This window comes from Enhydra lutris, unplaced genomic scaffold, assembly GCF_002288905.1.
Source record: "Enhydra lutris kenyoni isolate GAN:26980312 unplaced genomic scaffold, ASM228890v2 scaffoldscaffold10, whole genome shotgun sequence".
NCBI lineage: Eukaryota > Metazoa > Chordata > Mammalia > Carnivora > Mustelidae > Enhydra > Enhydra lutris.
This window is the reverse complement of record NW_019154094.1, coordinates 6,936,860-6,964,045: the sequence shown is the minus strand read 5'-3', so window position 1 is coordinate 6,964,045 and position 27,186 is coordinate 6,936,860. Positions and strand designations below refer to the sequence as shown.

Sequence of the window (27,186 nt, the reverse complement as noted above, 5' to 3'; positions counted from 1 at the left end):
ATCGGGCTTTCTGCTCAGCGGGGAGCCCGCTTCCTCCTCTCTCCCTGCCTGCCTCTCTGACTACTTGTAATCTCTGTCTGTCAAATAAATAAATAAAATCTTTTAAAAAATTAAATAATAAAAAGAAGGGAGGGAGGGAGGGAGAAAGGAAGAAAAAAGGAAGAAAGAATTTTCTGCTATTCTCTTATAAAATCAAGCCTAATTTCTGTGTGGAGGGCCTTCCCGCAGGGCATTTGCAAATATTTCATGTTCTGTGAGTGCACAGTCTGTGTTTTGAGGCGGTGGGGGTAGGAGGAGTGCCCAGATCCTGTCTACATACAGCTGGCAGTGGCCTGTGCTGGTTAGCTCCACAGCCTCCTTCTGGAATGGCAAACCCAGCAAAAGTAAGTGTTGGGTGGGGAAGGGTCTTCAGACCCGCAAGGGGCATGCAGTTAAGGCTCTTACAGTAGCAAACTCTATCTGTAAAGAGTCAGGTAGCAAATATTTTAGGCTTTGGGAACAAACAGTTTCTGTTGAGTTATTTAACTCTGCCATTGTAGTGCAAAGGAGACGTAGACAATATGTCAATAAATGGGCATGACTCCTATTCCCATAAAACTTTATTTACAAAAACAGGCTGTGGGCCGAATTTGACTTGTTGGCCATAGTTTGCCAACTTCTGTGTAACAGCCTAGTGGGGGCAGTGGTTAAGTCAGTAACACCGTGGCCCCTGGTAAAGTATTGCATAGTCACAGATCATAGCCAAGACACAGGCGACAGGGTAAGTTATGTAGCATTACCTGAACGTCTGGAATATAAACCTGGACATGGGGCCTGTATAGTATAATCATATGAGAACATCTCATGCGTACAAACCAGGGGGAACAGGCGCCTGAAAGAGAGATGATTTCTGGGTGTCTTTACAGAACAATTCCTACACTGACTGAGTGTCTGTGGCCAGCCCAGGCCAGTCGGCACCCACTGCCTGGGCCCCTGTGGTTTTTTGTGTTCTCCAGTCACCCCAGCACAGTGGTTCTTGTGGTTCTGTGATGTAACTGCATGAGAGGGGCTTAGCCAGATGGAGCTGCTCCTGTCGGATTTCTCAGTTGCTGCTGCTGCTGTTTTTATTGGTGTTTGTGTAACAACCCTAACCCTAAACCCAGGCCCTCGGGCCAGACAGTGAGAACTCAGCTAAGAGCCTTCAGACGGCCTGCCCAGGCCAACGCAGAGCACGATGCCCAAGAAACCCCGCCTTTCCTCCTGCTGCCACCCCAACACCCAGCAAACATAAACAGACGAGTGAGCATGTTCTCCCAGCCGCCCCGCTGCCCAGCCTGAGTGAGCAAGGGAAGCGGCTGAGCTGGGGTACAGGAGCAGGCTTCCTGGGGGAAGGAGAAGCAGGTCCAGGGGTGGCTGGCCAGGGGAGCGGAGGCGAAGAAGGTTTACCAGCTACCCCAAGGTCAGGCCTGGAAAAAAAAACTCTCTTCTTCACCTTACAGACTGTGCGTTAAGAGCTCAGAGGTAGGCAAGTGGGGCCTGGGGGCCACAGAGCTGGGGTGACAGTCACAATGTGTATGACTGACCCTTTCGATGTCACCTTTTAGAAACACGATAAGTGTTGAGCACCTTTCACGGGGTCTGTCTGGATGTCCCACGTGTTGTGTTGCTCCCTCCTCATCCCATCACTTGCACACCCGCTGCCCGTCCCGTGTGTCGTGATCTCGAGCCTGGTGGTCTGGAGCACACAGCTCTAAGGCTGGCAGGGGGGCGCAGTCACACTCACACATCTCTGTCGCCCTTCTCTCTGGAAAGGGATCTGTCCTACATCAAGATCATGGACGTGGGGCAGAGCTACGTAGTGAACCGCGTGGTCGACCACATCCAGAGCCGCATCGTGTACTACCTCATGAACATCCATGTGACCCCCCGCTCCATCTACCTCTGCCGACACGGGGAAAGCGAGCTCAACCTCAAGGGCCGGATCGGCGGGGACCCGGGCCTGTCCCCCCGGGGCAGGGAGGTCAGTGCGTGTGTGTGCGCATGCATTGGCCTGCTCGGGGGTGGTGGGGGGAGCCGTGCACAGCTGGGTGCATGTATGCATGTGTTCAACGGGCCTGGCTCCAGCTCTCGTAGCTCATGTGTAATCAAGGTGGATGACCTTCATTCAATCTGGAATGTTCCTATCATGTAGGGAAAGTCACCAAGCACCACGCTTGGATCTCTGGCTTCCATGTGAGCTGTCACCAGTTGAGCCCCTTTCCTTGGAGAGGCACGCTGTCATGGGAGTGACCCAAGTCCCTGCAATGCAGCTGATGGCTGCCCCGAAGTCTGGGGGAGATGCTCAGGCCTCTGTGGGGAGGCCATGTGGTCCGGGCCATCTGGTTGGGAGGTGGGCGATGGCGAGGGGCATAATGCTTCACAACTGGAATTGGGAGCATCTGGTGAGAACATGTAACGAGAGTGCTCGTGGGTGTGGGTGCTCTCAGGAGGTCAGTTCTCTGTGTTCTGGGGCTGGGTGGGCATGATTCTGTTGTGCCCTATAGCTTTGTGGTCCTTTGAAGGGCTGCCTTGGGCCTGTGGGTCTGAATTTGTTTCTGATGCATTTCAGTTTGCCAGAAGTCTGGCCCAGTTCATCCGTGATCAGAACATAAAGGACCTGAAGGTCTGGACGAGCCAGATGAAGAGGACCATCCAGACAGCTGAGGCCCTGGGTGTGCCATACGAGCAGTGGAAGGTCCTCAACGAGATCGACGCGGTAATCAGTTGCCCTTTGCTGCCCTCCCAGTGGCCCCGCCCTCCACTGCTCAGTGCCCACGCTCTGCTGCTGGGTGTCCCCAGTCCCTATCCTCTGCTGCTCGGTGCCCCCAGTGCCCCCGCCTTCTGCTGCTCGGTGTCCCCAGTGCCCCCACTCTCCGCTGCAGTCCCTGCCCCTCCCTTGCCCGGCGTTCACTATCCCCATCTGCTCACCATCCCCACGGACCCTCACTGCCCCCGCCCTCTGCTGCTCGGTGCTCCTGGGCTCAGCAGAGCTCAGCCAGGGTGACTGTGCCAAGGCCCTGGGGGAGCTCTCTCCTTCACTTTCCTTCAGTTTTTAGGGATTGGATTCCCCCCCTCCCCACTTTCCTTCTTTTGAATTTAACTATCTCGACCAACCAAAATTTCTTCTGGTGTTCCAACACAAGCCTTAAAAACTGATCTCTCGGGGCGCCTGGGTGGCTCAGTGGGTTAAAGCCTCTGCCTTCAGCTCAGGTCATGATCCCAGGGTCCTGGGATCGAGCCCTACATCGGGCTCTCTGCTCTGTGGAGAGTCTGCTTCCTCCTCTCTCTCTGCCTGCCTCTCTGCCTACTTGGGATCTCTCTCTGTCAAATAAATAAATAAAATGTTTAAAAAACAAAAACAAAAACAAAAAACTGATCTCTCCCCAGTTAACTCACTTACCTATAACCACCCATCTATCTTTTCCCTGTTGATTTATTTCATCTACTTTTATATTAAGTATGATCTACAGTATCGCATGATTTTAATTATGGTAGTTTTTTAGTCTGTTTCTTGGCCATTTGGGTATCTTTTGTGAGGTCTTTCGTTCTTTTTCTTCCCAGACTGGATCGTCTGCCTTTTTTTTCTTGGGGGTTTTTAGGAGTTCTTTATGTATTCTGGATACGTCCCAATGTTTGACTGGGAGCTGGACGTTTTGGATGAACTGTGCTGGACATAATTTAGGCCCAGGTGAATGTTGTCTCTCCCCAGAGGATTAACTTTCACTTTGGGCAGCCAGTTGGGGTGGGTTACCGTAGTCGACTCAGGCATAGAGCAATTGCTAAGCTGCGTTTTGATCTTTGTAGGGGGCAATCAATGTTCAGGTCTTCCTCCTTCTCCTAGAATGTGGCCTGTAAGGTTCTGATGGAAAACCTTGTGGGCCCAAGCTTCTGTTTCTGGCCCCTCAGTCCAAGATGGTTGCCAGCTCAGCCAGGCTTCTGTCCACTCAGTCCCTACTTCCTGTTTAGCTTCTCCTCCTCCCCGCCTCATCCCCGGTTTTATTGAGATATAATCGGCATGTAACAGCGTGTTACTTTTAGGTGCACAACACGAGGATTTGGTAGAGTTATATATTATGAAATGACTAAAATAAGTTAATGTCTATCAACTGCCATAGTTATTCATTTTTTATGTGTGTGTGAGAACTTTTAAGATCCGATCTCTCAGCAACTTTCTTTCTTTCTTTTTTTTTTTTTAAGATTTTGTCTATTTATTTGAGAGAGAGTGAGAGAGAGAACACGAGTGGTGGGGAGGAGAAGAGGGAGAAGCAGACTCCCCACTGAGCAGGGAACCCAATGCGGGACTCAATCCTGGGATTTGATGCCAGACCCCGGGATCATGATCTGAACCAAAGGTGGATGCTTAACTGACCAAGCCACCCAGGCGCCCCTCAGCAACTTTCAAATATATGACAAAGTATTGTTAATTACAATGTTAATTGTTAATTACAAATGTTAATTACAAAGTCACCATGATGTACGTTATATCCCGAAAGCTTATTTATCTTTTTTTATGTATGTATAATCTATGATTTTATTTATTTGTGTGTGTGTGTGTGAGAGAGAGCGAGAGAAAGAGAGAGGGAACAAGCAGGGGGACCAGCAGGCAGAGGGAGAAGCAGGCTCCCTGCTTAGCAGGGAGCCTGATGCGGGACTCAATCCCAGGATCCCGGGATTGTGACCTGAGCTGAAGGCAGACGCTTAACCAACTGAGCCACCCAGGTGTCCCAAGACTTACTTATCTTATCACTGGAATTTTGTACCCTTGGACCACCTTCACCCATCTCCCTCACCCCCAGCTTCTCATCCTTTTAACTGCCACTTTCAAAGCAACACAACCCCCAAGGGAGAAATGATGCCGTGTACCAGGTTTCTATCTTTGGGCTTCCCTTTTCTCCAAGATCTCGGCCCCTCACAGCCTCTCCGCCTTGTTGCTCTATGATAATATCAAGCAAATTAAATTTTTTTTTTCCTGTCTGGCTTTTCCAGTTGCTCTCCCTGGAGGGCTGCTCTGAAACAGGCGAGGCCACCATTGCCTGAAGTGCAGGCTGGTAATGAGAGCAGATTTGAATTGTAGAAAGGTCATCCCAGCTGGCGTAGAGAACGGGTTGTTGGGAGTGAGGAAGGGGGACAGGCTGGAGAAGGGAGACCAGTGAGAGGTGCCCGCAGTGGCACCTTACCAGGTGACACTAGAATGGTAAGGTGACACCTGGAATGTGGCTAGCAGCCAAGCAAGAAAGAGGAGTGGAGGGATCTGCAGGCCCTTTACTCATTTATTCACTTATTTATGCCAGCCTGCCCTGTGGTTGGAACCGGACCAGGTGCAAGGAACCAACATGTGGGAAAGGGGAAAAAAGTGATAACTTCGAAGAAAACAAGCATCCAGAACCATTCCGGGTTTCCGGCCCCTGGGAGGGGTTCTGGGTCACGTGAGGGCAGGAACTGTGTCTTCCTTGTGTCCAACACGTTGGGGACTCACTAAATATTTATCTACTGAGTGGAAGGAGGGAGTTTGGGGGAGAACTGGTGAGCTCTTGAAAAGGGTAAGCACTTTTTGTGACCCTCTTGTAGCTCCTTTGACCGTCCTGTAGGCTCCCATCAGCTGGGACTGCTGGGAGTCATGGAGGCCGGAGGCCATGTTTCCTCCGGGGTGCGCCCTGCAGGGGCTCAGTCGCGGCTCTAACCCTGGGCTTCACACAGAAGCCTTAGGCCACCCCAGTTGTTTCTTTTTTTCCCTTTGTAGTTAATCTGATTATTTTCCTAGATGCTGGAGGATTCTCTTCTTTATCTTTCCAGTTTTCCTAATATCTGTGATCTAGTCACCATTCTTCTGTGTTTATCTTTGTTCTTTTCCTGGGTTCTGGTAAACAGCCTTGGGTTAGCCTTCTGTTTCAACACTGGGGTGTTTTTTTTTTTTTTTCCTTAGTTCAGTCCACAATTCACGCCTTATCTCTTTCTTTCTTTCTTTTTTTTTTAAATACCAGCTTTATTGAGAAATAATGCACATACCATCTGGTCCACCTACCTAACGCGTACAATTCAGTGGTTCTTAGTATAGTCACACAGCTCTGCAACCACAACCGCAATTAATCTCAAGCATTGCATTGCTCCAAAAAGCAACCCTGACCCCATCCCTCCATTTCCTTTCAATTCCTCCCCCCAGCCTGAGGCTACCACTCATCTGTTTTGTGTCTTCGTGGACTGGCCTAGTGGGGATATTTCATATAAATGGAATCATACACTATGGAATTTTTTTTGTGTGACTTAGTGTTTTTTTTCGTTCACTTAGCATGTTTTCAAGGTCCATGTGTGTGGTAGCAAGTGAGCTTCATCCCGTTATGTTGTCCCGTATCCTGTTGGACGGATGTACCCCATACGACATATCCAGTCCTCAGCTGACGGGCTTTTGCGGGATATGCATTTTGGGGCTCCTAGGAATGATGTTGCTATGAATATTCGTGTGCAGCCTTTTTGTGTGGACACGTTGTCCTTTCTCTTGGGCGTATATGGAGGAGTGAAATTGCGGGCCCACATGGTAAACTCTGTATTTAACCTTGTGGAAAACTGCCAGGCCACAGCCTTGTACGTTCCCACCAGCAGTGCCTGAGGGGGGTGATTTCTCCGCATCCTTACCAACTCTTGCTATCATCTGCCTTTTTTTTTTTTTATAACCTACCAACAGTAGAACATCCTTCAGCAAGCTGTCTGCCATTTTCTAACAAAGATCGCCTTTTCTTTAGTGTCCAGTAAATTACCATTTCCATTTCCTTCTGTGGCCTCACCAGAAGTACTTTTCACATTCATATTTCTTTTTCTTTTTTCTTTTTCTTTTTTTTTTTTTTTTTAAAGATTTTATTTATTTATTTGACAGAGATCACAAGCAGGCAGAGAGAGAGGAGGAAGCAGGCTTCCCGCTGAGCAGAGAGCCCAATGCGGGGCTCGATCCCAGAACCCTGAGATCATGACCTGAGCTGAAGGCAGCGGCTCAACCCACTGAGCCACCCAGGCGCCCCTCTTTTTCTTTTTTCTTTTTTAAAAAGATTTATTTATTTATTTGAGAGAGAGAGAGAGAGAGAGAGAAAGAGCATGAGTGAGGGCAGTGGGGCAGAGGAAGAGGGAGAGAGAGAATCTCAGGCAGATTCCCTGCTGAGTGTGGAGCCTGGTATGGGGCGCGATCCCAGGACCCCGAGATCATGACCTCAGCTGAAGTCTCCAGTTGGCTGCTTAACCGATGGAGCCTCCCAGGTGCCCCAACGTTCATATTTCTAGCAGTATTATGCTCGTGAGGATATATGTATTTCTAAGATGATAGAAGCTCTCTCTACCATGCTTCACTTCCATCTGAGCCTTTACTAGAATCACTCTCAATGCCCATATTTTTTTTTTAAAGATTTTATTTATTTATTTGACAGACAGAAATCGCAAGTGGGTAGAGACGCAGGCAGAGAGAGAGGAAGGGAAGCAGGCTCCCTGCTGAGCAGAGAGCCCGATGTGGGGCTTGATCCCAGGACCCTGGGATCATGACCTGAGCTGAAGGCAGAGGCTTTAACCCACTGAGCCACCCAGGTGCCCCCTCAATGCCCATATTTTTACCGAGTATCTGGTGCTTGCCAACAGCCCTTGGCATTCCTTAACTTACAGCTGCAATCTCTGTCCTCGCATGGCCTTCTTCCCTGTGTGTGTCTCTCTGTGTCTTCACTTGGTCCTCTTGAAAGGACGTCTAGTAAGTGGACTGGGGCCCACCCTTGGTGACCTCATTTACTTGGTTACATCTGAAAAAACTCTTTCTTTTTTTAAGATTTTATTTATTTATTTGACAGACAGAAATCACAAGTAGGCAGGGAGGCAGGCAGAGAGAGAGGAGGAAGCAGGCTCCCCACTGAGCAGAGAGCCTGATGTGGGGCTCGATCCCAGGACCCTAAGATCATGACCTGAGCCGAAGACAGAGGCTTTCACCCACTGAGCCACCCAGGTGCCCCATTCTTTTTCTTTTTTTTTTTTTTTAAGATTTTATTTGTTTTAGGGATGCCTAGGTGGCTCAGTTGGTTAAATGTCTGCCTTCAGCTCAGGTCACGATCCTGGGGTCCTGGGATCAAGCCCTGGGTCAGGATCCCTGCTCAGAGGCAAGTCTGCTTCTCCCTCTCCCTCTGCTACTCCTCCTCTTGTGCTCTCTCGCTCTCTGTCAAATAAATATATAAAATCTTTTTTTAAATGTGTTTTGTTTATTTTAGAAAGAGGGTGAGAGAGCACGTGTGAGCTGGGGGAGGGGAAGAGGAAAGGAAAGAGGAAAGAGGAAAGAGGAAAGACACAGAATCTCAAGCAGACTCTGCACTGAGCACAGAGCCCGACGCAGGGCTCAGTCTCACAACCCTGAGATCATGGCCTGAGCCAAAATCAAGAGTCCGATACTCAACCGATTGAGCCACCCAGATGCCCCAAAACCCTACTTCTAAATAAGGTTGCGCTCACAGGTACCATGCATTAGGACTTGATGGTCTCTTTCAGGAGGGGCACATCTGACTCAACAAAGATGGTTTGTCTTTCTCGGAATTTTCTTATTTCACATAAGTTATCTCATTTGTTGGCACAGAGTTGTTCACAATAGCCCCTTAGAGTCTCTTCTCGTTCTGGAAGCTTGGTAGTCCTGTTCCTCTGTGATGCCTAATTATAGTGACTGGAGCTTTTTCTCTTGTCAATATGTGGTTTGTGAATTCTGTTCATCTTATCAAGGAACCCACTTCTGCTTCCATCGTTTTTCCTTGTCTTCTGTTTTCTGTTACATTCCTTTCTGCTCTGGTCTTTATTACTTCCTTCCTTCTGCTTGCTCTGCCTTTAGTCTGCTCTTCTTTTTTCCAGTATCTTAAGGTGGAAGATCAGATTATTGATTTGAGATCTTTCTTCTTCTTCTTTTTTTCCTCCCATATAGACATTTACAGCTAAAAGTTTTTCTCTTGGCCTTTCCTTCTTAATAGACACCTTTGCCCCAAGGCTTGGTCTAGAAAACAACTTAGAACAAAGGCAGAGGCCAGCAACTTTTTATTAGGACATTTTATGGCTTCTTCCCCTCTCGGGGCCCTTAAACCACACTTATGTGTTGTCAACCAGTGTTCTTTGCTGGATTTAAAAAAAAAAATAGCATTTATAGAAGGTAATCTACACTATGTGTGAGTGTGTGTGTGTCGAAGGATACAAGTGAAATCTTGCTTTATGGCTTGTACGACATCCATAATTCAGAATACATATTTTAACAGCACAGAGAACAAAAGACACAAGGAAAGACACATAGTTAACATTCCTGTTTATTTTTATGGCATAAACTGGATGGATGAAAAAGATTGTTGTGGTAGCTCTTTACAAACGAGGGGCTGCCCCCTTGGTCAGTGTCCCCACAAGCCTGCTCTTTCCAGAGGGATTCTAAGCTCCAAGCTGGGAGAGCCCCCATGGCCCAGGAAATACCCCGTAAACCTGGTCCCCTCTGCCTGCCCTCCCCCGCGTCCCCGACACAGGGCTGATCCCCGGGCCTGGCATGGGAGATGTGATGACTTTCCTATCTCCTTAGGGTGTCTGTGAGGAGATGACCTATGAAGAAATTCAAGATCATTATCCACTGGAATTTGCCCTGCGGGACCAGGACAAGTACCGGTACCGGTACCCCAAGGGGGAGGTAGGTGGGATATGGGGGCTTAGCCCCAGCTGCCTCCTGCCGTCTGCCCCAGGGCCCCTGGGGGACTCTGTGGAGGCTGCGTGGGCAGCAGGTGGGGCCTGACCTCAGAGCTTGGCCAGGCTGGGTGTGTGTGTCATCTCTGCCACTTCCCTTCCATTGTACCCAGGCCGCGGTCCCCACCCACCTTTGGCGGTGGATGGACATGGCTGCATGGGACTCCCAACTCTGAGACTCGTTAGATTCCTACTCTCCAATGTTCCCCATCTTTGCCTTTCCCCTTCCCCAGGGTATCACAGGGATCATGCATGTCCTCCCCATGGCTCCAGACACAGGGCCCTGAATACAGGCTAGGAAGACCTTCCTCAGTTGAGTCGTGGCCACAAGAAGCCATGTGCTCAGACACCTTCCCTCAGGCTGGCTCCTGCCTCAGCCCAAGGCCCAGGTCAGAAGTCAGTCACCTTTCACTTGGGTATCTCCCCGTTCTGGGAGGTGGCCTGGGACAGTGGCCAGATAAAGATACCGCTATAGACACACACATATGTACGCACATACATGGACAGCTGCAGAAGCTGCCCCCCACCCCAGGTGCCAGGCTCTTGCCCCGCCCCCTGCTAGACTATCTTCAGGAAAAGTAAGGCTCCGGGGAGCATTAATTATTCCCCACATCGTACTGTGAGGCAGAGCTCAGATTTAAAACTAACCCAGTGGGGCTCCTGGGTGGCTCAGTGGGTTAAAGCCTCTGCCTTCAGTTCAGGTCCTGATCTCAGGGTCCTGGGATCAAGCCCCGCATCGGGCTCTCTGCTCAGCAGGGAGCCTGCTTCCCCCTCTCTCTCTGCCTGTCTCTGCCTACTTGTGATCTCTGTATGTCAAATAAATAAATAAAATCTTTAAAAAAAAATAAAACTAACCCAGATAACCATAGAAAGAAGCAAAGCAGTTGCCTGTTCAGAGTTGAGAATACAGCAGGGGAAATAGGCAGGGAAATTACAGTTACCGAAAGAACTGATCTAGGATTCCCCGGGAACTATGGGGCATTGCTCCCCGTCAGCCTGCGGGGGGCTGTGTTTTGAATGTTTTGAAGGCCTGCTCACTGTGTGCAAAGAGGGCTTGATCTCCAGGGGAAGTCTCTACACCTTAGGGCCCACGGGTTGGTCCAAGGGCTCCCTCATAGGCTACCTTGTAGCACCCAGGGGAGGCCCAGGGCACTTCGACCATGAGGATCTCTGTTCCTGGGCCCTCAGGCATGCCGATGGGTCATGTCCCAGAAAGTTCGGGGGTCTTTGCTCCTCCCACCCCCATGGTTCTTTCTGTGCGTTACATCTGCCGTGGGCTGGAAGGGCGCTGCATCTCTATTCCCAGTCCTCGGTTTCCAGCAGCTGGGGGTTCCACTGGGGTCCCTGTGGGTAGGCAGGGAGATGGCCCCCTTTGGCTGGCAGCCTGAGGCCCAGCCCAGCCCTCCAGTCCTCCTGGGACCTGGCCCCGGGCTAGAGGATGCATTCTCTTTCCCAGACTGCCAGTTCTTCTCCCCTCCCAGCTTCCCTCTCAAGCTGGACATCTCACTGTCCTATAGAGACAGGCCCTATCCCGGAGCTGCCCACCCCCACTGCCCATGCCCCCGGGGTGCCAGGCTGGAGGATATCTAGCCATAGCCTCCCCGAACAGTGAGGGTCCTGGGAGGGAGGAGGTAGCCTGCTACCAAGAACATTTCCATCACTACCGCTGGAGCAGGGCCTGAGGGACCCTTCCTGCTTGTCCTTGCAGTCCTACGAGGACCTGGTCCAGCGCCTCGAGCCTGTCATCATGGAGCTGGAGAGGCAAGAGAATGTGCTGGTCATCTGTCACCAGGCTGTGATGCGCTGTCTCCTGGCCTACTTCCTTGATAAGGCGGCAGGTACAGGCCAGCCCCCAGGGAGGTGGGGTGTGTGTATGTGAGGGAGACAGAGGGACCGTTATGTGGGCGTCCCTGGTGTGCCAGCCCTGCCCAATTGTGTCCACAGAGCAGCTGCCCTACCTCAAGTGTCCACTGCACACCGTCCTGAAGCTGACCCCTGTGGCTTACGGTAAGGAAGCTTCTGGAACACTGGCCTGCTTGCCAGACACTGGCTTTCCACGGGGCTCCATGATGTTTCTGTAGATCCCTTGAAAATCCCCTTAGGGGCTTAGGGGCTCATTCCTCCTCTGTCCACTCACTGCCTTTCCCAGTTTCCTTTTTTTTTTTTTTTTTGGTTTTAATTTCTGTGGCCGTTTGAGCCTTTCCAGCGATCCTTAACCATCATCCGCCCGCATGACGGGCTTTTCTGTTTTTTTCTGAAACCCCGACGGCCCCCAGGACCTGGGCCTTAAAATATTCAGAGTATCTTGAGGGCGGACTCATTCGAGCACCACCTCTGCCTTTCATTGTGCCTGCAAGGGACTTCAGGCCTCCTCCTAAGCTCCTGGGTCTCAGCTCGTCACCTTCAGCACATGCTATGAGGTACCCCTCAGGGGGTCGTGTCCTTGGGAGAATGACCAGAAAGCCCAGCGACAGCTGATGTCAGGCCCCTGTGTGTCCATCCTCTCGTGCCCATTGCACGGAGCCCCTGGTGTGATGTGGATTTGGCCTTGTGTTTGTGGCTTGGGGTATGAGTGGTTCAGGGGCCCTGAAGGCTCACAGAACGATAACATGTGGAGCTCCGGCCTGGGGCTGCTTAGACGGCTCTGCCCTGGCAGTGGACAGCTTGTGTCCTCGGTGAAGCCCTCCTGGGTGTCTGGGCTTCTCACCAAGGCTGCACGGTGGCACATGATAAACACAGGGCTGAGGTGTGCCTCGTCCTTTCTCACGTGCTCCCCAAAGCTGCCTAAGGTGGGAGGACTGGATGAGGCTGAGAATGGCTGCCTGTTCTGTGACACCCAGGGCTGCCACCCGAGAGAAGCCTCTACCCTCTATGGCTCCAGGAGGGGAAATGGATTTACATCTTCCCTTTGGCAGGTTGTAAAGTGGAGTCCATATTCCTGAATGTGATGGCTGTGAACACGCACCGGGACAGGCCTCAGGTAGCAACGGGGTTACGGCTGGGGTGGTGAGCTTATTCCCAGGGGTATCCAGATACAGCATCTCCCAGGCCCAGGGCCAGCTGGGTGCCTGCCAGAGAGAACTTGAGTTCTGTGCCAAGCCTGCTGTCTTGTTGTCAGGGCAAGGTCATGGCTCTGGACCAGGCCTTCCCAAGGGTGCTGCCCTGGGAGTGGGGAAGTCCCTGGAGCTGGGCCACCAGGGTAGGAAGTGCCTGACCCTGGGTATGGTGGCTTCCCAGCAGCCCTACCGTAGAGGTCTGAGCCAGCGGGAGAGGGAGCCTCAGCTGGGAAAGAAGCAGGAGGCCTACAAGGGGACAGGTGGAGATTCTTCCATGATCCCCTCCAAGTTCAGGCCTCATGGGCATCCTTTCTAACTTCGAGCACCTTTAAAAACTAAAATGGTGTGTGCTTTTTGTTGGGGAAAGGTTTAAGAGTGTGTTGGTGCTGGACAGAGACGGTCCTGCTACAGAGCAGTTCATGACCCTGTGTTCCCCCAGTGCCTTGTTTAAGATAGAAGTTCCTGGGACCATTGCCTAGAACCCCTTTCCATGCCCATGGGAGGTCTCTCTGCCACATTGCTTACCTCTTCCACTGAGGCCAAGGGCTGGACCGGCCCTTCTGGATCCCATTCCCGGAGTCGGGTGCACCAAGAAGGCTCCTGGGGTCTCATTTGTGCCTGCTGCCCCCCATAAGGGGGTATGGGGGGGGGGGGCTCTGGGTCCCTGCCAAAGGTGCACAACCTGGGCTGCTCACCTGCAGCCCTTTGGCCTTGATCCCCACCGGCAGAGATGTGTGGATGTTCTTAAGGCGCTGCCCCCTCACTGGGACCATCCACCGTGCAGGCCTCTTCCCTGTTTGTCCTGAGACTCTGCTTGCAGGCCCCCTCTGGCCCGCATAGGTCACTGGGGAACGCATGTCCTAACAGGGGCCCTTTGTGTTGAGGGAAGTCCAGAAGGCAGTGGGCCCTCTCTGACTGACAGGGTGATGGTAAGAGAAGCCCCTGGACCCAGCAGGCACTGGGGGCTGAACCTCGCATCTATAGGGTGGGACCCATAGGTTCCCTGGCAGCCCCTTTGCCCCCCTCTGCATGCTGCCTTCTGAGAGGCCAACTTCTGCTGACCACAGGTTCCCTTTAGGTGGTAGGATCCCCAGGCCCTAGCCCATAGCCCATTCTTGGGAGCAAACTGAGATGGGAAAGGGGCCCCCAGGAAGCCTGCCCCATCCCGCATCAGAGTCGTACCTGTCCCTCCCCTTGCAGTGGCTGGTTCAGCAAACCCAGAGGTGGGCCCCTGGGGGCCGTTTCTTCTTCCCTGTGGGTCCGGGTGCATCACGGTGGCCCCAGGTGACCTGCTTCAGCAGGTGCTGGTTGTGAGGGCCCACAATCAAGAAGATGGGCCACCAGGATTGGGGGACTCATAGGACCGTCTCATGGAGCTGAGGAAAGTATCAGGCCCCGTATCCCTCAGGCCTGAGCCCTGCAGGCCATGGAAGGGGCCGGTCTTTGTGGCTCGATGAGGCCCGTCTGTAGCTGACAGCTTTGGGAGGTCCAGGGCGCCCTGCGCCCCGGCTCTGAGAGGACAGAGCAGGCCGCAGACGAGGAGGGGTACACAGGCTCCTGGGGCCTCATCAGACACCTGCCCACCAAGACTTAGACCAGGAGGTGGGCACCTCCAGGAGGGGGTTCCCTTCCCTGCCCCCACCGGTGAGGATTTGAGCCCCCAGCCACTGTTCCCTCCCAGTTGCCTCACATCTGAGGCAGGAGGTGGGATGGCCTCGTTCTGGGCACTGCTGGTCCCGTGAGCAAGGAGCGAGCAGGACCCAAGCACCTTCCTCCCCTCCTTTGACTTCTTGTGCTCGTCTGCCCACTCACCTGTGGAGAGGCTCCTGGGCACCTTGCTCTTAGGGAAATTTGGGGGTTGGAGTCCCACAGCCAGGGCTCTGGGATGGTGAGTATGTGAACCTAGAAGACTGCAGCGATGAGTAAAGTAGACAGCAGGACAGTGGGTGTCCATCTGTTCTGGCCACAGAGTGAACGTTCTGTGTTTTGTGTGTGTGTTTTGCAGAATGTAGACATCTCGAGGCCCCCGGAGGAAGCCCTCGTCACGGTCCCTGCGCACCAGTGACCGTGTCTCCTCCACCGCCACCCCCAGGCAGATACTGAGCTCTGCTGGTGCTGTCATGACAGGCTCCCTGGCCCGTGTGACAGTTTCTCTGCTGGAACATCCCAGAGGCCATGCACTGGCCCCCCTGCTTCCTCATCGATGGTGACAGGGTTAGACACCGTGCCCGATGGGCTGCTGTAAAGTTTTGGCCAGACTGGATCTGCCCGGGGATGCCCCTCCCGTCCTGCCCCGCTGGGAACCGGAGAGCCGCCGAGGCCCAGCCCTCGTGTCGGAGCCGCTCATGAGCGCCGTGTGCTCACTTCAGCAGAAGCCCGCAGGGAGTGCGGCCCTTGTGGTCACCCCTTCTCGACCGTGCATATGCTGGAACATTTGGGGGATCTGGGGGCCCAAGCCACCCCTGCCCCCTGGCTGTCCCGGTGAAAGCACATGAAGTCGGGGTGGTCGTGTGAACTCCCTTCCCTGTGCCGACCCAGGTGCTCGAGGAAGAGGCTGCCATCCCGCCTCTCCGTCCCCTACTGTGCTCCCCTCGCTACCTCTGCCCCATCGCCGCTGTGTCCACACAGGAGTGGACCCTGGTGGCCGAGAAATGCATTTGCTGTGAACCATTCAGAGAAACAAGCCTGTCCTGGCATTCGTTGCCCTCTGCCCGTGAGACCGAGCAGGGGACCGGCAGGAAGGCGGGGCACCCTGCCCAGGGGAGGATTTTCCCAGGATGGCACAGCTTCGGCTTCCCGTGTGTGGGAGCCTGGCGTGAGAACCACCCCGGGGGGCTGCCATCTGTCACACACCCCTGAGTTCCTTTGGGCCCAGGGAGGCAGGCTGGCCAGGGGGTCCGGGCTCCATCTTGTCTCTGGGCAGGAGGCCTGGCTGGCAAGTTGAGAAGCTGCGTGAGGAGGTGTCTGGGTCTGTAGTCCGAGGCCCTGCTGTCCACAAGTGGGTCCTGGTCAGGGATTCTGAGCCCACATTGTACCTGGAAACTTCCCTGGCAGAACAGCCCATCTTTCCCAGCCTCCTGGGGCTTTGCAGCCCGTAGGTACCACCTGCCCCTGAGGGGAACATGTGCCCCCGCCCCGGCTGGCCGTCTCAGCCTTGTGCACTGCAGTGGCCGTGGACAGACCTGGTGGAGGGCTGGGGCAGGAACTTCTGGACTTATGCCTGCCAGAGCCCCTAGCCCTGAAGTCAGGACCAGAGGACCATGCCACTGCCTTTGGGACATGGAGACCACAGCCCTTGTTTCCATGTCTCCCCGAGTTTCGATGACTCGGTCACTTGGACATGCTTGCTTGTTGGCCATGGTGGGTCTCTTCAGTTGGCGCCATGTACGTTGAGACGTCCCCACCTCTCCAGGACTGGCTGGCCGAGGCACGACCAGCGAGGCACAACCAGCAAGGGCAGTCAGGAGCTGCTGGACCCAGAGCGTTACGAGGACTGGAATTGGGCAGGGGGAACTCGGGGGCATGGTATCGGTTGGGGCAGATCCTCTCCACCTCTGCCTGGAGTGCTCTCTGCATGGGCAGCCACCCACTGCTTGGCTGCCAGCTTTTATCCGTGACGGTTCTCGTGTCAAAACATTTGTGTTGAAGACACATGTGCTTGCGTCAAAGACATTTTCCCATTCTCCTTGGAATGGGTGATGGTGGATCTCAGCTGCACATCACACTGTGTCCAGCATTCTTTGCAATAAATACTTAAAGAAAAAATTGGGGCGCCTGGCTGGCTCAGTCAGTAGAGCATGTGACTCTTGATCACTGGGTTGTGAGTTCAAGCCCCATGTTGAGCCTAGAGCTTACTTAAAAAAAAATAAAAATGAGAATCTAAGGTTGTATCTTGTGGCCATCTCTCCATTTCTGAGGTATTTTCAGCTGGTTCTGAAGACTCCCACATTGAGGTCTCTCATAGGTCTGTGTTGGGATCTTCGGTCCAGCTCCCACTTCCATGCCTATCCCTCTCTGGAGAGGAAGCTGTCTTGTCCCGGAGTGAGTCCTGGGCCTGGTGCCCATGGGCAGGGACAGGGCCGAGTTTTCTCTGGGCCAACCTAGGATTCTGGTCCTCGCCCCTGAGCAGGAAGCAGATGTGTGAAGGGACATCTGAGGTGGAGGACTGTTAAGGGGAAATTATGAGTCCCAGATCGTGGCATCTTTGGGGCGCGGATGGACCCAGGGGCTGGGTCAAGGATGGAGGGGCGGCAGGGGGTTGTGAGTGGGGCGTGTTGGCTGGTTCTGCCCTGTTTTCTTTGTCGCCTGCCTTTGGGTTGGGAAAGATGGTGACGGGCAGGGTTTTCCCTTTCCCCTGGTCCAGGACTTCACTGGACTCTGCATGCCTCCTGTGCTGGGGCCAGGCTGTTGGAGGGCAAGTCGCAGGGCTGCTTCTCGGTGGACACGATGGGGCCTGGACATGTTGGCTGCCCATCTGCACCTCTTCCAGTGTGTCGGGATGGAGGTAGCTGTGGCCGGGCTGCTTCTGTCAGGTCCGGTGTTGCCAGTAGCTATGGCTCTGCCTTACCCGATTGTGTCACGATCAGTGACAGAAACCTCTGGCCTTCATCCCCGAGTTTAGCGCTATTTCAGCTGTGACGGTCTTCCTGGCGGTCAAGATTAGGGGACAGCTTGATGGTCCTCCCCCCGTCTCTGGACACTGAGGTCCTGGGTGGACGGACACCTGACCTGAGAGGCCTCAGCACTTTTGGGAGAAGATGTTAAAGACTTCTAATAGCAAAGCAACAGCAGAAGGAATAAGATCTAACACTATGAGAATTTTTCTTCAGGTCCAACGTTCTACCACAGCCGTAGGAAGAAGGATTATATTTCGTCGTATTGAAAAATTGTATAGCATTTTGGGTTGCTAGGAAACAATGACCATCATTGGATGTTAGGGTCAGAGGACATTTGGAAGGCAGCTATGCTCACCACTATACCACCAACGCTCAGAGGACATTTGGATAGAAAGAAATGCTGTTCCAAAGGCATAGACTTTAGCAGGGGCGTCTGACGGGCTCAGTCAGTGGAGCACGTGACTCTTGATCTCGGGGCAGTGAGTTTGAGCCCCACATTGGGTGTAGTGATTACTTAAAAATAAAATTTTTTTTAAAGATTTTATTTATTTACTTGACAGAGATCACAGGTAGGCAGAGAGGCAGGCAGAGAGAGAGGGGAAGCAGGCTCCCTGCCAAGCCGAGAGCCCGATCCGGGGCTCGATCCCAGGACCCTGAGATCATGACCTGAGCCAAAAGCAGAGGCCCAACCCACTGAGCCACCCAGGTGCCCCTAAAAATAAAATCTTAAAAAAAAAACGTAGGTTTCAGCAACATTTGAGTTAGGTTTATAATATAACAAATACATACTATATATTAATAAATGAAAATACAGTGATCACTTGGCAAAGGAAATGTTGGCATGTTTGGCTTAGACCAGTCATGTGTGGGGCTGGGCACGTTGTTGTTTGAACAAAACTATTTTATTAAAAGTGAAAAATGGAGGGGCGCCTGGGTGGCTCAGTGGGTTAAGCCTCTGCCTTCAGCCTAGGTCATGATCTCAGGGTCCTGGGATCGAACCCCGCATCGGGCTCTCTGCTCAGCGGGGAGCATGCTTCCCCCTCTCTCTCTGCCTGCCTCTCTGCCTGCTTGTGACCTCTCTGCAAATAAATAAATAAAATATTTTTTTTAAAAAGTGAAAAATGGAGGACACGCCTGGATGGTTCAGTCAGTTGGGCATCTGACTCTTGACCTCAGCTCAGGTCATGATCTCAGGGTCCTGGGATTGAATTCTGCATCATCGGGCTCTGAGCTCAGTAGGGAGTCTGCTTGGCATTCTCTCCCTCTGCCTCTCCACTGGTTTGTGAGTGTGTGCGCATGCGCTCTCTCTCTCAAATAAATAAATATTTATAATAAATAAATAATAAATAAATATTTATGTATTTATTTTTTAAAATATCTTATTTATTTATTTGACAGAGAGAGATCACGAGTGATCAGAGAGGCAACCAGAGAGAGAAGAAGGGAAGCAGTCTCCCCGCTGAGTAGATAGCTGATTTGGGGCTCGATCCCAGGAGCTCAGGATCAGGACCTGAGCCGAAGGCAGAGGCTTTAACCCACTGAGTTTAGTCGCTTAACCAACTGAGCCACCCAGGTGCCCCTAAATAAATCTTTAAAATAAAAAAATGGGGGCACCTGGGTAGCTTAGTCATTAGGCCTCTGCCTTTGGCTCAGATCATCCCAGGGTCCTGGGATTGAGCCCTGCATGGGGCTCCCTATTCCATGGTGAGCCTGCTTCTCCCTCTCCCTGTCCCCCTGTTTGTGTTCCCTCCATCTCTCTCTCTCTCTCTCTCAAATAAATAAATAAAATCTTTAAAAAAAAAAAAAAAAGGGCACCTGGGTGGCTCAGTTGGTTAAGCGACTGCCTTCTGCTCAGGTCATGATCCCGGAGTCCTGGGATCGAGTCCCACATAAGACTCCCTGCTCGGCAGGGAGTCTGCTTCTCCTGCTGACCTCTCTCCTCTCATGCGCTCTCTCTCTCTCTCTATCTCTCTCAAATTAAAAAAAAAAAAAAAAAAAAGAATCCCCCCACATGGAGAACAGTGACTGTGTTGCCTAGTAAGTAAAGGTTGAATTGTGTCCCCCCTACAAAAAAATTCAGACATTTAAGATCTAACCCCTGATACCTCATAATGTGACCTTATTTAGAAATAGAATCTTTGGGGGCACCTAGGTGGCGCAGCTGGGTAAGCGTCCAGCTCAGGTGGTGATCACAGGGTCGTGAGATCAAGCCCCGCGTGGAGCTCCACACTCAGCACCAAGTCTGCTTGTGATTCTCTCCCTCTCCCTCTGCCTCTCCCACTCATACTGTCTCTCAAATAAATAAAATTAATCTTAAAAAAAAAAGAAGAAAGAAAGAAATAGCATCTTTGCAGATGTACTGAGTTGAGGTAAGGTCGTACTGCGGTAGGCTGGGCCCTCATTCGGATTCCCCGGTGCCTTCAGAGAGAGCGTGGCCCTGCCAACACCTCGGCTCCAGAACCAAGAGACAAGAACTTTCTGTTGTTTAAGCCACTTGGTGTGTTATAGCTGCCCTGGCAGACAAACTTCTGAAAGACATTCCCCTCAGCAACAAGCTTCTAAACGACAGAGAAGGGCGTATCTCTGGGTGAGTTGTCTGAGAAACTCAGTCCAACATTTGTTTTCAATGAATGAGCGAATCTTTCTGAGGCTTTGGATTCTTTCCTCTACATGAGACCAGGGGACTTTCGGCATCTCGATTGCATTTAGTGAGACTCGGCTTTCCTTCTGGCCAAATAGATACACAGAACGACCCCTTGTAGCTCAAGCCAGCACATGGAATCCCAGATTTCTAGCAGATGCACCTGCGTTGATAAATTCAGCCCCATCTAAACTTCGGTTCTTATCTCCTTGGCCCCGGACCTGGATCCTTTCTCACACATACTCTTCATATTGTGACCAAGGTAAAGTAACAAAGTCTTACAATTCCTTTGATATGTAAGCCTTCCCCTCTGGGTTTGACTTGGTAATAAGACCTCCAGACATGCTGGAATCCATCTTTTTATTTATTTTATTTTTAAGTAATCTCTACACCCAGCGTGGGGCTTGAACCCACAACACTGAGACCAAGAGTCACATACGGTGCTCAGCTGACTGAGCCCGTCAGGTGCCCTGCGGGAACCCATCTACAGTTTAAGGCACCGGGGATGTTAAGGAGTTTGGGAAGAGGGGCAGGAGGGTCGGCTTCCCTTGGCAAACTGACTCTCTCACGAGGTCTCGGAGGAGGACGCCTTGCTTCCGGGTGCAGGGGGTGCAGAGGGGCTGCCATTGGTGGTAATCAGATTCCTCTGCATTCTTCTATCTCTCTTCATCCCGTGTCATTTGCTAACACATCAGGTGCCTACCGTGGGCTAAGCCATGGGGGCAGAGCAGTAAGCCTAACAGACAAGCCCTTGCTGTCACAGAGCTGACATTCTAATGGTGGTGGACACAGTGAGGAAATAAGACCAGGGGCGCCTGGGTGGCTCAGTGGGTTAAAGCCTCTGCCTTCGGCTCTGGTCGTGATCCCAGGGTCCTGGGATTGAGTCCCACATCGGGCTCTCTGTTCAGCAGGGAGCCTGCTTCCCCCTCTCTCTCTGCCAGCCTCTCTGCCTACTTGTGATCTCTCTCTCTCTCTGTCAAGTAAATAAATAAAATCTTAAAAAAAAAAAAAAAAAAAGCAAGATCAGAGAGAGAGAGAGAGAGAATCACTTCACAGGACGCTGGGACAGGCCGTTTACGAAGGCCTCACTGGAAGGTGACTGAAAGCCTGGAGGAGGCCGGGAAGCATTCCACAGCCAGTGTGAGACCCTGAGGGTGGGCTGTGCTGGCTAAGTTCCAGTAACGTAGGGGACACTGTGGGGCTGCAGAAGCAGGAGTGAAGAGGAGGAGGACCAGGTCAGAGGTCACGAGGTGCTGGCGATACGGGGCCTTGGAAACAGGAGGCTACTTTGAGCCAAGTGACTTGATCTGATGAACGTTTTTAAAGTGTCCCCCTGGCTGCTGCTGACTTCAGAATGGACTTCAGGGGGACAGAGTGGAGGCCAGGAGACCTGTCCAGAGGCCACTGTGACAATCTGGGCAAGAGAACTTGACATTGGTGTTGGGGCTCTTGAGAAGTAGTCGGATTCTGCCTAAAGTGTGAAGGTAGAGCCAAGATTGGCTGCTGGTTTGGATGAAGCATATGAGAAACAGGCCATGCCCAGGGGTGAGGTCACCGCTGAGGACATGGGAAGGGCCGCAGGGGGCATCGTGGTGCTGGGGGTCCACAGATCAAGTGAAGGCACATTCGGATTTAATGCCAGAGATACCCAAGGGGAGGCATTGAGGGGACAGTTGCTTCTTGTCATCTGGAGGTGAGGCCTGGGCCAAAGGTAAGAAATGGCATCATCAGTGCATAGACAACACTTAAAGGTATGACACTGAACGAGCGCTCAAGGGGAAGGTAAATAGGGAAGAAATGACACCTGAGGGCTGAGCCGTGGGGAGCCCACATTACAGCTTGACATGAAGAGCCAGAAGAGGGCTATGGGAAGGAGCAGTGTGGGGAGAGTGGGTGGAGCGCGGAGTGGCCCGCCATGTCGGGTGACGCCCGTGGGTCAAGGAAGGTGACAATTGCCACTGGACGTGAGCTTGTGGAGTGTTTCCTGGTGTCGCTGTACACACTCCGTGCTATGTCTGGAGCAGTGCCTAGCGTTTCCCTCAAAGATTTAAGGAGGCTCTGAATTCAGTCAGTATTTAACCGGGAAGCCACAGAATCAGCCTGCGGGTTTGATGATGGGCTGCCGCAGCCCCATGGGCCGCAGGAGACAGGAGGCTCCTTTGCAAAGCAGAGAAAGAGTTGTTTGTGCCAGGACACACAGCAGCTAAGAATCTGACCCTGTTCTCTTTCTTCAAGCTGTTTGGTGCTGTTGGAAGCAGCCACCTGACGCTGGGGGCATTTCTGAGGCCCTTTGCGCACTGCTGTCAGGGGAAGCCCTAGGCCTCCCCATACCCCATCCTCAGTCCTCAGTGGGTCCCTCACGTGAGGGGCCACCTGTGGTGTTTTCTTTTCTGACTTCACCTCGGACCCTAAATTTGGTGGGAGTTTCACACCAATGATGATTTCTCTAACTCTCCCACACCAGCTAGTTGTCCAACAATTCAACTCAATTTGGACACCAGCTCCTGAGGGAGTGTAGGCCCTACAGGTGGAGGGCTCAGTCCCACAGGACTGACCCTACTTCAGGTGCTAGCAACAACTCCCTAGGGGGCCACTTGTAACTTCTTACCAGGTGCCCATACGTCAGGTATGAGCCCCCTCCTCAGCTTCAGTAATTTTCAGGACTGGCTCACAACGCAGGGAAATACTTTATTTACATTTACCAGTTTATTAACAAGGATACAATTCAGGAACAACCAAACAGAAGAGAGGCATAGGGTGAGGTACTGAGGGGAGGGCAAGCTTCTAGGATGACCAAGGGCTCATGACTTCCCAGCTCCGGAAGCTCCCTGAATTCACTAGGCAAGGAGTTTGATGGAGGTTTCTTACAGAAGCACTTTGCAAGTTTAAGGATGGGTGTAGAACTGGAGTACCAGGAGACTTTACCTTCAAAGACCCTAGAAACCAAGTTACTTAGAGCATAAAATCATTGGATTCATTTTGAAAGAACAATGTCTTGACTTAAAAACTTTCTTTTTGAAAGGAAAGAAAATTTGCTCTTGGGCGCCTCAGTGGCTCAGTGGCTGAATGCCTCTGCCTTTGGCTCAGGTCATGATCCCAGGGTCCTGGGATAGAGAGCCTCCTATCGGGCTCCCTGCTCAGCAGGGAACCTGCTTCCTCCTCTCTCTCTCTGACTACTTGTGATCTCTGTCTGTCAAATAAATAAATAAAATCTTTAAAAAAAAGAAAAAAAAAAAAAGAAAATTTGCTCTTGCAGGCACTGATGATCCACAAAAAAAACACCCAACAAAAAACACTGGCCTTGGGGCGCCTGGGTGGCTCAGTGGGTTAAAGCCTCTGCCTTCGGCTCAGGTCATGATCCCAGGGTCCTGGGATGGAGCCCCGCATCGGGCTCTCTGCTCAGCGGGGAGCCTGCTTCCTCCTCTCTCTCTGCCTGCCTCTCTGCCTACTTGTGATCTCTGTCTGTCCAATAAATAAATAAAATCTTTAAAAAACAAACAAACAAACAAAACATTGGCCTTTGGTTGATAGAAGTGAAATCTCCACTCCCACCTCCCCAGTTCAGGCTGGAAGTTCCTACCCTCTATTCCTGGCTTGGTCTTTTTGGTGACCTGCTCCCCCACCCCCATCCTGAACCTATCTGGGGTATGCCTTTTCTTGTCGGGGAGTCTTCTCATTAGCATCCAAAAGATAGTACATTCCAAGTGTTTTAGAAGGTCTGGTGCCAGGAAGCAGAGACTAAGAGCATCTCTCTCTCTGTCTCTCTCTCTTTTTAAAAGATTTTATTTATACATTTTGTATATAAATTTTAAATATATTATTTTTATATATTTATATTTATACATATTTATATATAAAATATATTATTAGTATATATTATTTATATATATTATATTATATATATTATTTCTATATATTATTTCTATAGAGCACAAGCAGGGGGAGCAGAAGGTAGAGGGAGAAGCAGGCTCGTTGCTGAGCAGGGAGCCTGATGCGGGACTCGATTCCAGGACTCTGGGATAATGACCTGAGTTGAAGGCAGACACTTCACCCACTGAGTTACCCAGGTGTCCCAAAGAGCATCTCTTCTGTATTAAACGACACCCCCAATGGGGGGCTTCAGCCTGCCAGGTTAGCTAGAGCCCTTTCCTTTCATCCTAGCTGGATTTCTTTAGCTCCCACCAGATGAATGTCCAGTCTGGACACCTCCTGCCGTCCCTGGGCACAACTCCTCTGTCAGTCGCAGGAAACAGGACTCTGTCCAACTTAATCAAAGAAGGCGAATTTCTTTCTTTCTTTTTTTTTTTTTTTGAAGATTTTATTAATTAATTTGACACAGAGAGAGCATAAGTAGGCAGAGAGGCAGGCAGAGAGAGAGGGAGAAGCAGGCTCCCTGCTGAGCAGAGAGCCCGATGTGGGGCTCGATCCTAGGACCCTGAGATCATGACCTGAGCCGAAGGCAGAGGCTTAACCCACTGAGCCACCCAGGCGCCCCAAAGAAGGCAAATTTCTAAAAAGGAACTTGTGTAGCTGCCAGAGCCACCAAGGAGGTTAGAGGACAAGACACAGAGCCACACAGTTTGTCTCCAGCCCAAATCACAGCTCTGTGCTCCTCCCGGTAGGCCCAAACACTGCAGGCGGCCTGCCCCCACGAACTAGGCTCCCAGCAGTTCTGCCGCCCATTGCCAGCCCCCGAGTGAACTCCAGGGAGGGTAGGTTTGATTGGCTGGGCCTGGACAAAGGCCCTTGCCCTCGGGCGAAGGACACAGGGGAGAGTGAGTATGTGGCATTTCTGCCTTCTGAAGCGGAAGAAAGGGGCCAGGTGCTGGGTGGAAAGGGATGGCCGGGACCTCTACTGTAGCATTGGTAATTAACGCGAATTCAGCTGAGTAACATGTAAAGCCCTAATTGGCTTAATTAAACACTTCGTTAATTGGGCAGCACTCCACCTGTTGAGTGGAGGGGAGCTCCAAGGAGTAGGACCAGATGGAGGGTTTCTTTAGATGGACTGTAGATGCAGGACAGTTATTAGCAAAAGAAAAGGATTGTTCTAGGCTTCCCGGCTTGGCGGGGGTGGGCAAAGCCAAGTGTCTTATCATGCAGATGACCTCATCTCTCTTTGGGGGGGGGGGGGGGAGAGCAGCGGGTGGCAGACTCAGTGGCGCTCATCAAGAATTCCCGACGGACCGGTTAAGACCACATTTCTGGCGGAGGTTGAAACCGCAATTAGATTGGGGATCAAGCCCTGGTTTGGGGACTTGTTCTGAGGGGCACCTTTCTGGGCCTGCAGTTTTCTCTTTAACAGCACTCACCCCTCTTGTCCCTGAGGCTCAGTCCTGGGCTGATGGGCCGTGCCCACGCCCTGACACCCACACCCTGTCAGGACTGGGCCTCCGGGCATCACTGGATGTGGCTCTGGGCTGCGGCCCCCACGTAGAACTCCCAGCACAGCTGGGCCACCCAGCACAAGTGAAGGTCCCATTCCCATCAGGTTGGGTGTTCGAAAAGAGTTCAATACAAGGGTTGTTTACGGGGCTGTAGATAGGTTCAAGGGGTCACCTAGGTTGGCGCATCACTGGGGGGGCTAACATCAGGAGGAGCCCTTTCAGGGTGTCTGGGTGGCTCAGTCAGTTTACTGTCTGCTTTCGGCTCAGGTCGTGATTGGAGGGAGTGGTGGGATTGAGCAGTCTGTTGGGCTCCCTGCTGGGTGGATAGCCTGCTTTTCCCTGTCTGTCTGGGCACCCCCACAGTCGTGTGTGCACACACACAAGCGTGCACACACACATACACACACACACACACGAGCGTGCTCTATCTCTCACTCTATCTCAGATAAATACAATCTTTAAAAACAAAAACAGGGGCGCCTGGGTGGCTCAGTGGGTTAAGCCTCTGCCTTCGGCTCAGGTCATGATCTCAGGGTCCTGGGATCGAGCCCGGCATCGGGCTCTCTGCTCAGCGGGGAGCCTGCTTCCCCTCTCTCTCTGCCTGCCTCTCTGCCTACTTGTGATGTCTGACTGTCAAATGAATGAATAAATCTTAAAAAAACAAAAACAAACACAAAAACACAAAAATGGGGAGCCCTTTCCATCCCTAGGCCTGCAGGGGGCAAAGTAGGGAATGGTTACTCAAACCTGGTGTGGGCCCGCGCCTTAGTCCCGTTCAGTTTCTGTGATCTGTCCACCAGAGGGATCTCTCAAGACATGCGCTCCTGTGGTCCTCTAGATAAAGGCCCAATATCTCAGCATATAGCCCTGCAAGGGACCTGGGAGAGGGGTGACTATGGGGTGGGGTGTGTTGACTGCAGGCAAGAGTTTGGGGAAGGAGTAGGGGAGGAGCAGCCCCACCCATACATTCTCCAACTTCCTACCTTTGCCTTCTATTTGCCAAGCCCAGCAAGAAGCCCTGGAAGAGGGAGCCCCGGGACAGAGGAGGGTGGAAGGTGGACCGGGAAAGGGAAGTCAAGACAAGCTGCTGTCACAGGCCCCTACTACGGGCAACACAGAGGCTTGGGGGCACTGAGGCAGCCTGTCCCCAAGGGGAGTGATTCAGGCTGGTACTCAGGGGAAAGTGATCAGTGGGTTGAAGGGGATCCTGTCTTTCCTTTTTCAGTTTTCTGGCATGTGCATGGCCCTTGTGCTGGTTATAGAAGACAGACCTCTACCCCAGCCTCACTGAACCCCCAGAGTAGCAGAAGGCACCCACATAACCCAGGGTTTGGTGTTGGGCTGGGGAGCCACAAGGGCTGTGGGAACGTAGAGGGGACCCCTAATTCAAACTTGACATCTTGGGGGGGCTTCCTGGAGGAGGTGGTGTTTTAAACTGGGACCTAAAGGGTGAGTCAGAGGGGGTGAGGGGGATGTATGTGGTGGCTGCAGAGCCAGGAAGCATGAGGAGCCCCATTTTATTGCTGGGAACAAAATTGGAGCTTTACCTTAAAAAGCCCTTAAGGGGAGCCCTTGCAGGGTTTAGGGTGGCGGGTGTGTGTGTGGGGGGGATGCTGGCTACTGATTTATTCTTTAGGAAGATCAAGACTGGAAGCATGGAGAGAGGTGGTGAGACCAGAGCTGGGTCAGTGGTGAAGAAAAGAATGTTCTGGAGGTGAGAGTGGCAGAGTAGGCGGAGTCGAGCACCAGTCTGG

General features: G+C 52.1%; 1 protein-coding gene across 4 annotated transcripts in view; it reads left to right on the top strand.

Moving 5' to 3' along the window:
• Positions 1-14,853, top strand: part of LOC111144016 (6-phosphofructo-2-kinase/fructose-2,6-biphosphatase 4) — a 32,669-nt gene extending 17,816 nt beyond the window's left edge. For 2 of the 4 annotated variants that reach the window (XM_022498080.1, XM_022498078.1), the window contains exons 8-14: positions 1,792-1,999; positions 2,588-2,734; positions 9,575-9,679; positions 11,441-11,570; positions 11,677-11,739; positions 12,648-12,712; positions 14,794-14,853. In XM_022498080.1, coding sequence (XP_022353788.1) covers positions 1,792-1,999; positions 2,588-2,734; positions 9,575-9,679; positions 11,441-11,570; positions 11,677-11,739; positions 12,648-12,712; positions 14,794-14,853 — 778 coding nt within the window. The remainder of the gene's footprint in view (positions 1-1,791; positions 2,000-2,587; positions 2,735-9,574; positions 9,680-11,440; positions 11,571-11,676; positions 11,740-12,647; positions 12,713-14,793) is intronic. The other 2 variants (XM_022498079.1, XM_022498081.1) reach the window with 2 other exon arrangements.
• The last annotated feature ends 12,333 nt before the right edge of the window (positions 14,854-27,186 follow it).